Source organism: Lynx rufus, unplaced genomic scaffold, assembly GCF_022079265.1.
Source record: "Lynx rufus isolate CCGP_SWC_20201006 ecotype Redwood Valley unplaced genomic scaffold, mLynRuf1.p SCAF_18, whole genome shotgun sequence".
In the NCBI taxonomy this organism is placed as follows: domain Eukaryota; kingdom Metazoa; phylum Chordata; class Mammalia; order Carnivora; family Felidae; genus Lynx; species Lynx rufus.
In genome coordinates this window covers 30,359,000-30,369,567 of record NW_025814832.1, presented here as the reverse complement: position 1 = coordinate 30,369,567, position 10,568 = coordinate 30,359,000, and the positions used below count along the sequence as shown (strand labels likewise).

At 51.5% G+C, this 10,568-nt stretch overlaps 1 protein-coding gene across 1 annotated transcript; it reads left to right on the top strand.

Annotated features, from left to right (window-relative positions):
• The first annotated feature begins 2,847 nt into the window (after window positions 1-2,847).
• LOC124512890 (CMRF35-like molecule 5) lies at window positions 2,848-10,083 on the top strand. Its single transcript, XM_047080528.1, has 4 exons — window positions 2,848-3,135; window positions 4,525-4,854; window positions 6,303-6,429; window positions 8,848-10,083. The coding sequence occupies exons 1-4, from the start codon at window positions 3,096-3,098 to the stop codon at window positions 8,999-9,001; spliced, it is 651 nt and encodes a 216-aa protein (XP_046936484.1). The 5' UTR covers window positions 2,848-3,095; the 3' UTR covers window positions 9,002-10,083.
• The last annotated feature ends 485 nt before the right edge of the window (window positions 10,084-10,568 follow it).

Below are 10,568 nucleotides of genomic sequence, written 5' to 3'. Positions count from 1 at the left end.
TTCCGGAGGATGGGACTGTTTGTGTCTGGATCGCAGTGCTGGTTGCGGTGTCTGGATTTGTGTCTGGATCGCAGTGCTGGTTGCATGCGTGTGTTTTCTTTGTGCAAATGTGTTGATCTTTGCACTTCTGATGGGTGCACTTTCCGTGTGTATTCTATACTCCAGTAAAAAAGTTTTATGTTTTATCATGGAAATCTTTCCAAGCCATCACACCTCTGTTTACTTATTCTTGAAATAGTTGTCTTAATGTTCCATTGTGTGGCTGTAGCACAGTGAACTACGCCTGTATTATCGGCCTTTGACCTTGTTTCCAGCATTTTACTCTTGAAAATCTATGCAATAACCTTCCAGCTCAGGTAAAATGAAGTCAACAACACTCCATAGACCTCGTGCCCTGACTACAGCTAAGAACCCAGGCAGAATATGTGCAGCGACTGAGTATTCTGCAAAATGAGCCCTAGTTAAGAGATTGAGGAAGGAAACCAGACCAAGTATAAGACCAATCCAGCTGTGAGTTTTTCTGATTATTTTCTGATTATATTTCCTTTTATATCCTCCTACCTGAGCGGGAACCCTGCAGCCCACATCCCGAAAGTGCACTCTCAGCAGGACCTTAAGAGCTCCAGAGGAACAGAAAAACGAAGCACTAACGGAAGGGGGCGGGAGGAATCCCATGTTTTCTTGGTGTTCGTGTTTTCTTTCCCTCCTACCAAGTCCCCAGCAAGCAAACCTCAGGACAGAAGCTGCAATTCCACCTGCAGCCGCTGGGGGCCGACAGCTGGAACTCTGAAGGGGGAAGGTCTTTGCTGCCCAGAAGAGCTTGGGCCCCAAGAGGGGGGAGAGAGAGAGGAATACCAGTGCATCTTCTCTCTCTTTGTTCTTCTGCTGCTTGGCCCTAGATGCAAACCCAATCACAAGAAGCACACAGCAGACTGGGGAGAGTAAAGCTTCAGCTCTCCAAGCTTCCTAGCCAAAGGACGAGGAAAGGAGGAGGTGGCGGTTCTGAAAGCTGGGAGGGAATGGTGGGGGGGATGGAGAAGAGAAAGCAGCTGAAGAAAGGGACGCTTGATCTCCAGGGATCGCGCCCCAGTGTGGGCTCCTGATCAGACCCTGGGGAGAATACTGGAGTTTGAGACTTGGTGAAGGCCATCGCCAGTCACAGACTGGCCACTAGATGGCGCACATGGGGCATCTGGGAGCGCCTGCAAGGCTCCAGAAAGCTGAACCAGCGCACGCAGGAACCACAGTCCACAGAAGCCACATTAGCATTTGAAGTCCTAATCTCACCAGCTGGACTGCCTGCCATTAAAGAAACGGAAGTCAGAGTGAAAGACCTGTCCCGCAAGGTGATAGCATTGCTTTGCATGTCTGTGGTGGTGGTTCCGTGAAATGATCCGTGTGTTAAACACATAGAACCGAACAGCACCACAAAGTTGCACCGTATGTAAGATTCGAGAAGTAGCAAAAAGAACAAGAAAAACGTTTGAATCTTTTCACTCTAAGCGTATGTGGTTTATTTTATCCCAATTACACCTCAGTCGACCTTGAGAAAGGAAGGGAGGGAGGGAAAATTTGAGGAGAGGCCAATGTTCCCACTCACCACCCCTGCATAAATTCAGGGCTCACTGGGGTCCCAATCCCAGAAGAAGGCTCAGCCTCACACATGGACACAAACAGAAGTATAGGAACTTAAGGCAGGCCCCCAGGTAGGCAACCTTGATGTGAAGATTATTCGGAGGTAAAGACGGTCAAGACCCTGTGGGCTCCAGAGAAACTTTTGCCCCTCACTAACGACATAAAGAATCTCAATTGGAGGATCTTTGCAGAATAAGGGTTATTACGAAGGACAAGTGTTATCTGAGTAACGCAGCTGCATGGCAGGGCCAACATCTGTGCACCAAACACTTACTTTCTGGTTTCATCTTCCTGTGAATTGTGTTTCTTCCCTTAGAAATCTCAGACTCCTACCCCCTTCTCCTTCATTCACCATGATTTTTACCTCTTTTTGCCTGACTGCCATGTCTGTGTGGACTCCCTGCACGTATGCTATTAGATGCGATTTTCTCTTGTTAATCTGTCTCATGTCAATTTGATTCTTAGTCCAACCAGAAGGACCTTGAAGGGGACAGGAATTCTTTTTTTTTTATTTTCATTTTTTTATGTTTATTTTTGAGAGAGAGAGAGAGAGACAGAGGTGAGTGGGAGAGGGGCAGAGAGAGACGGAGACACAGAATCCGAAGCAGGTTCCGGGCTCTGAGCTGTCAGCAGAGAGCCTGACACAGGGCTCGAACCCACAAACTGTGAGATCATGACGTGAGCCAAAGTCGGGCGCCCAACCGACTGAGTCACCCAGGGGCCCCAGGGACAGGAATTCTTGTACTGCATCCCCCCCACCCCCGCCCTGGGCTGGCCAGCCACACCCTTTCCTACTCCTCTGGCAAAGCCCTGGGCTGCTCCAGAGCCCCCCAACCCCCGCCAAGCCCCCGACCCCTGCAAGGCAATCTGAGGGTGGCAGGTGGCAGGGAGAAGACCCCATCCTCTTTGTCTATGGAAGACTAGTGTGGTGGGGGCAGGTGGAGAGGAAGCCCCAGGCCCACGGACCGCATGTTGGGACAGATTGACTTTAGGAGTGCAGATGACAAGAAATGGCATTTGGAGCACATCTGAGCCGCTAACAGGGTGGACAGCTGTACAAAGGGGGCAATAACCAATGGAGGTGGGGAGCGGAGCTGAGAGATGGGGTACAGGAAGTAGGTGTGCACAGACTGGAGGTGGTGCTAGGGAGGGGAGGGGCAGAGCTCTCCCCAGAGAGACGGTCCTCAGGGTCACCCTCCAGGGGGTGCCGAGTTGAGCAGTCAGAGCAAGGACAGGGGACGCCACATCACTTCAGCCATAAGCTCCCAACGGACAGCCCTACTTTGCAATTGATGAATGAAATTAGGAAGTAACTGAAGAAAAATTATTAAGAAAAGTAGATGAGAGAAACGAAAACAGATATTTTAGAGAAATAGAAGGCAGTTTGACTCTGAGCTCTGTTCCAGTCCCCAGAGGGCAGCTGGCATTTGCTGAGCACCAGGGAGACAACCAAGCAGGACATGTGGCTGCTCCCGGTTCTGTTCCTTCTTGTCATCCAGGGTGAGTGAGGCGGGGCTCTAGGATCGAGCACCTGCAGGGTGGAGGAGGGCAACACAGACAGGGTCTGCATGGGAGGAAGTGGCAGAGCCTTTCATTCATCCAGACACTTATTCATTTAAAAAAATTTTTTAATGTTTTGTTACCTGACAGGTACTAAGTTAGGTGTTGGGGAAGGAAATAAAAATAAATAGCACAAATGGTGTCCGTTTTCTAGGGCACAGTTTGTCAACTTGTGGTAGATAGAACCTAAGACAGATGATGGATGGGTGGACGGATGGATGGATGGATGGATGGACAGATGGATAGATGATAGATAGTTGCATACACGCACACATATATGCACACACACATAAATGCATGAATTCCTGAGGAACTCTGAAGAAGCCAGATGCTCGGGCTCCAGCAGAAAGCCACTCAGTTAAGGTGGAGATCAGGCATCTGGATCATTTAAGCCTGTACATTTGGTCTTGAACTATAGCTTGAGCCAGGATCCTTTCTTCCGAAGACCTCAGACAACAGAGAGGAAGGCCAGCAGCAAAACCAGGGTGACAGGCTCTCTGGAGAGTTGCTCGTCCCCACACACCAGCCTTCCTGGGTCTCTTCTCTGGATGATCTAAAGACAGATCATCATCTAGTGTCCTTAGCATGATACCTGAGACAGGGACTAAGTGGTCTGGTGGCACCAGCAGGGACCAAGTTGGCTACAGAAAGGGAGAAACTGTTTGCGCTGAGCCTTGAAGGATGAATATAAGAGTTTGATTCCTTCAAGCAAAGAAGAAAGCACATTCCTGGTAGAGGGAAGAGCTTGTACAAAGGCATGAAGACACAGAAGAACAAGGTGTATACGTAAAAAAAAAAAAGAAAACAACAACAACAACAACAACAAAACAAGCAATCACCTGTGAGAGAGAGAGAGAGAGAGAGAGAGAGTGTGTGTCTGTATTTAGTTCCATGCCAGTTCCATGTGATTCAGAGGCTGAGGGTTTGTTGGGGGGGCGCAGGTAGAGTATCAGGGACATAGATGGGGAGGGGGTCACGCTGTCTCACCAGCTCTGGGATTCAGAAATACACCTGTGGCTGCAGTGTGCGCTCTGTGCTGCTGGGAGAGGTGCTGCTTGAGGTCGGGCAGGGGACAGTGGTCAGTAGGATGGTGAGTGTGCAGACAGCCCTGTATTGGTTAGGAGAGTTAGGAGCCTCAAGGGGGATTCACAAGAGGGGTGACAGAAAAGAAATCCTGCAGGGGATGAAGGGACAGACGGGATGTGCCAATTAGACAGAGGGCAGAGGCTCCTGGCTGGTCTTCAGGGCAGGGCCAGAAGCCCAAGCGGCACCCGGGTCAGCCCTGGGCTCAAGGAAGGATAAGATGCATGTTGGGTTTCTGTTTTCTAGGCCACTTCTGCACCTGTGAGGGAAAAAAGGTGAGAGGCACCTTGGGGGGCACACTGACTGTGCGCTGTGCATACGGTCCGGGATGGGAATCCTACAAGAAGTGGTTGTGTCGCGGGAATGACTGGAATTCCTGCAAAATCCTTGTGAAAACCACTGGGTCAGAGCAACTAGTGAAGAAGGGCCAAGTGTCCATCCAGGACAATCACAGCCGACGCACATTCACCATGACCTTGGAGGATCTCCAGCAGGACGACGCAGACACTTACTGGTGTGGGATCGAGCAATTTGGCACTGACGTGGGGATCGAATTTTCCGTGATTGTCAATCCAGGTAAGAACCACCCATCCTGTGCTCTGGGGTCCTGGGACCCACCCCCAGAGGAGTCAGGACTGTTTCTCTGCCTTCCCCGATGGAGGGAGAGGAGTCTCGAAACTTGCCTGAGACTACACGTGTGCACGTGTTTGTGTGGGTAGGGGACACCAAGATTCTGGGAAAGACTGGAAGAAAGTGCGAGCCCCCACAACTCCGCATGTCTCCATCTGGTCTCCCCAGAGGGAGCAGAGAAGGGCAGACTCAGCCAGGACAGGCTTGTCCAGGGAAGGCAGCTCCTCTTTTCCCGGTCACGTTCACGTCAGCACATCCCAGCCTGCATGGGGTGATGTCAGGCATACAGGGAGGGGTGGGGTGCTAGAAAGCCATGATCCTGATGGTCTCAGCTACAGAACAAGTGACCTTCTCCATGCCCCCTCCCTGCTCCCCTCTCTCCTCTGGCAACATCAGCACAAGGGAGCAGGTGAGGAACCGTGAGCCCATATTTAGGAGAATGAAAAGCAGGTTCCACTATGGTGCAGACACCTTCTCTTCTGCCTCTATCCTTGGAGAGACCCTGGGCTCCCCTGCAGCTGCCCCAGAAGCACTAGGCCCTCCCTGGAGACAAGCCTGGAAGGAGAGTCAGGCTGTAGCCCCCGCCCCACAGCTCTGCCTCTGGACCCCTAAGTCTTGTCTCCAACACACAGACACACAGACACTAGGGAGGTTTACATTTGCTACTGATTGCTCCATTTCTAAAGCAGAGAAAAAGTCTCTTCAAACTTAGAATATGCAAATATGGTGTGCAAATATGTGCAGTGGGGACGGATGCTGGTCTTAGAATGTTCTAGAAATTAACTGAAAAGGACAACAAAGGTGGTGGATGTGTGCAAGGGTGGAGGAGGAGTTGTTGCCAAAGAATTGGAGTCTGGACCCTTGACCCAGATGACCTTCCCCAGGCAGGCCTGGAGAAGTAAGAAAGCAAGCCCTGGGGAGGCAGGAAGGACCGCAGGGGGGAAGCAGGGGCTGCAGGCACTCGGCAGTCCCAGGAGACAGGGGACCCTGGGCCTGCCAGCTCGTGGGTCACATCGCTTCAGGGCAGCTGGCACAGAGCCTGCTTCAGGCCAGGCTGAGACTCAGAAAGGAGCCTGCCTGGCTGATTTAAGGCTCCAGGGATTGGGAACATGGTTCTGACATGCTCAGCTGTGCCCAGCAGGACACTGAGATGAAACTGAATGGGAATTGCCCACATAACCAGCAACCCCAATATCTCACATGGTGGTAAACTGGTGATTCTCTGCAAATCAGTAATCGTTTGTTTGGAATAATGCCAAAAAGATGCAAGAGAAAACCAACGTGGGTGAGCAGTGGCACTAAGACAGAAAGGTTCTGCACCCCTGGGGGTGGGGTGTGGAGACCATGGGAGCCACCTGTGACACTCACAACCATGCTCTGCTCTGTGTGTTTAGCCCCTGATCCAACAGACTCTCCCAAGCCTGTAGCGAGAACAACGCTGCCCAGTTGGACTTCCTCTCGTCCACTTCCCCAGGGCATCAACAGCAGCCAGCCCATGGATTTGAATAGCCCGCTAACCAGGTGAGCAGAGCTGGACCCACAGACCTTTCCCACTGTTGCCTTGGGACAGCTCTCCCCTGGGGCACTCTGACAGGGGCCCCCATTGGCCCTTCTGATGTTTCCTCTGCTGGGGAGAAACAGCAAGGTCTGCGCTGGGCCCCCTCTTTGTACCTCTGAGTCCTTAAAGAGCTCCCCCTCCCCACAAGAAACCTAGGCAAAGTTGTTCAGCTGGGCTGCAGGAGAGAAGCTTCTGGTCTTCTGACCTGCCTCCCAACGCCCAAGCAGCCAAAACAGGCGCAGGTGTTTTCAGCCTCAAGTTGCCAGAAGGGAAGGGCTCTGGATTAGCTCCCTGTGGCTGCTGGAGCAAATCACCACCACCCTGGTGGCTGAAGGCAAAACGATGTTATGATCTTAAAGTTCTGGAGACAAGATCTGGGATGAGTCTCACTGGGCTAAAACTCAAGGTGCTGGCAGGGCTGGCTCCGCCTGGAGGCTCTAAGGGAGAAGTGCTTCCTTGTCTTTTCCAGCTTCTGGAGGCTGCTGCACCCCTGGCTCGTGGTCTCTTCCATCAACCAGCAGGGGTGGTCAAGTCTTTCTCACCCTCATTACTCTGACACTGGCTCTCCTGTGTGCTTTCATTTATAAAGACACTGGTGATTCCATAGGGTCCACCCAGATATCCCAGGATCACCTCCCCATCTCAGGGTCAGCTGGTTGGCAATCTTAAATCCATCTGCATCATTAATTCTCTTGCGCCAAGGAATCTAACACATTCAGAGGTCTGGGGATTAAGACATCTTTGAGGGGGAGTCATTCTGCCCACTGTCAAGGGCAGGTCCTTGTTCCATGGATCCAGCCCTCCCCTCCCAAGTGCTTGGGAAATGCTGGGAAGGAGTGGGAAGCTGGCATTCCTGCTATCTCACATTCCCAACATGGTCAGTCGACAGGCTGGGCCATCAATCTGAAACCCACCCCCTCCACAGGCATCCAAAGAACAATCAATTAACTCTTTCTTCAAAGGGCAAACACGCTGCCCCAGTTTCACCCATCCGAGTTCAGGGTGAAGGTGCGTTTCCTCCCAGAAGCCCCCTTCACCGCCTCCCTTCTGGTACAGTCTCTCTTCCTTCCCTTCTCAAGGATCCTATTCCTTGGAGCTGCCCTGCTGGACAGTGTGTTCGGTCATGTGTGCAGCCAGGCACCTGGTTCATGCTTCACGATTGGCCTCTGTCCTGCTCGTGACTATTTAAAGACCAGTTGTTCTGTGGAGTCCGGAGGGGAGGATGTGGAACTTTTAGGGGACTGAGGGGCCCAGGAGGAAGCCTGCAGGTGGAGAGATGGGGCGGCAGCTCCACAGGAAGTGGGGCTTGGGAAAAGAACACAGTGGGTTCAAGGATAATCTAGGAAGTACAAAGCATCGTGTCTTCTCTCTCAAGAGAACCCCCTGTGAAATGAACATGACAAATCTTGCTCAAGCCAGGTAGAAGGAGAGAAAAAGGCCGGCCTGCAGGGGGTCCTGGCACTGCTTGTAGGGGAGGGGATGAGGCAGAGGTTGAGGGGGTCAGATTCTGGATACTGATGGGGACTCCTAGGGGGACATATATGAGCAAGGGCCCAATGGTCCACTAGACCACGTGTCCACTGTCCAGGGTATATGCGATAGTGCACCTGCTATGTGCTACCAGATGGGGTTCAGAGCCAGGAGAGACCCCTCCCAGGGGAAGCTAGAACGTAAATTGCCAGATTACCAGGAAGAGGTATCTTCCTCTGCTTCAAAGAGGTGATATGAGGTCTGAGCTGGAAGTACAGGCAGAATTTATACAAGGTGGGACAGACGTAGATTCAAATAGGCAAAGGCAAATCTTTGGTCCTGGCTGGCCTGCTGGTGAGGTGGAGGGGATTTCGGGGAGGCGGCCGACAAGCAGGATGAAATCAGGGTGCAGAGGTGCTGGAGCCCAGGCTAAGGCTGCTGGGAGGCCCCTGAATGCTTCGCCTTGGGCAGCATGGCCGTGCCCTCAGAGGGGCTTTTGGGCAGGGACCGGGGCTGGCCTGTCCTCCAGGTCTGGGGGCGGGAGTGAGGGTGGACAGGAAGGGCCTGGAGCAGCCCCTGAAGAGGGATCCCACTCCTGTCAGCACGATCCCTGCTCAGGGCCCTGCTACACAACCTTCACTTTGTGCTTTTGACCTTTGTGAAGTTGCCCCTGCTTGGGTCCTGCTATGACTGTGATGTGGGGAGTCCGGGGGACTCCAGGGGAAGATACGTCAGTCTGAGCAGGAGAAACACAGCCCCCCCCCACCATGGACACCCCCACACCCTCTGAGCTCTGGTCAGGGAAAGGGCAATGATTACATTTCCGAGACAGATGGGGGTCCCTGTTAGGTGAGGACTCCCCACGTCCTGCCGTCAGGAATAAACTCTGGCTCCCTCTCTGCTCTGCACAGGTCGGGGACCATTGCCTCCACTGTGGAAGCAGAGAAAAGAAAGGGTGTACTCTCATTCCACCATCGGTCCTCAGCCGCACCTGTAATCTCTCCTGTGTGGATCCTCCTGGTACCTCCTTTCCTTGCCACCTTCAAGTTGCTCTGCCAAGGATAAATGACCCTTTCATCATTCAGGACTCTGGCCAACGATGGGTTTCCAATTCCAGTAAGCATAAAACCTGGGTTAAACCAAAAAGTTCCAGAGTGTGTCCACAGGGACAAAGACCCCCTGATGGGCCAGCTGCACAGAGTTCCGCCAATTCCACCTTCTGCTGCATCAGCGCCTCCAAGAAAGAATTCCTTGCATGTGAAAGATGGAAAGCAGGGTTGGACCATCGCCCGACCCACATCTGACCTGTTTGCCCTTTACATTTCCTATGAAATCTGTGGCTTTCTTTGCTCTTTTGAGATTATTTGGGGGGACACCATTTCAATGTTTTATATGTGAGAGGACAACCCTTCCATTCTAGAGGGAGGGAAATGACTCTAAATCCAACGCTAGAATCCGAATGTGTCCGGGAAACAGGCAGTTGTGTGTGTAAATTTGTCCATAGTGGTTGAAGTTACTCTTTCCCCCTTTGTAAATAGTAAGTGTTTTGCGGCAGGGCTTTGTTACCATGTAAATATCCGCCTGTCCCTGCATCTACATCGGTGGCCTCTAAGCACAGGGGACTCATGCAGTCATCACCAGAACAGTTCATTTCTGTCCCTCCAGTTGTCTCTTGGCCTCACTGGTCCTTAGGTGCAGGGGTTCCAGGGACCATTTGGACTCTTCCATCAAGATGGAACGGATCTGTCCCCTCCTCACCCATGACACTGTCCATCCCCCAGACAGCTCAGACCCACCATCACCCACTCCTGGATTTGGCCTGACCTTTGGCCTTTATGTCCCGCCCCCATGAACACTCTCACCCCCACGCCCAGCTGAGCAACACAGCCCAGGATGCCCAGCCCTTCCTTTTTAACTTCCTCTACTCAGTCATCAAAAACTAATAACACAAGCCTTTTTCTTTTTTAATTTTCAAAGTTATACATGTTTCCTCTCAGTAATGATTTGGGTTTTGGGTTTGTTTGTTTGTTTGTTTGTTTGTTTTTTCTCTTCCACTTACATTCTTCCTGGGCTCGGTCTGTTCTTTTTTTGTGTCCTTATTTTATTTTGTTTTGTTTTGTTTTGTTTTATTTTATTTTATTTTATTTTATTTTATTTTTAAGCCCACAAATGCAAGGTCAGTTTTTTATTAACTTTTTATTTTTTTAATACGAAATTTATTGTCAAATTGGTTTCCATACGATACCTAGTGCTCAGATATTTTATTTTGAACGATTTTGGGGACCTCTATCTCTTTTCTGAGCTCCTTCTTTAGAGAGGTCATGTTGTCCATAATTTCTCCGAGACTGAGTTGAACTGGCCAGCTGGACTCTTCCTCTGTGTCCTGGGGCCCTGGCGCTCACAAAGCAAGTTCTCCAGCTGCATTTTGCTGGCACTGTGTTCCTCTCCTTGAGTCCATCAGTTAGGAAAGGTGCTGGTTCATTTTCGAGTAGAAGCTTCCTTTGAATGTGGTCGGGGCACTGCAGAGAGGGTGTGGGTGGGCAGCGGGGCGTTCTGCAGAGGCGGGTGGCTTCTTGTGGGGAACACCTCCCACCAGTGCTGACAGCTCCAGCCCACATGGTTCTGGTTCGCG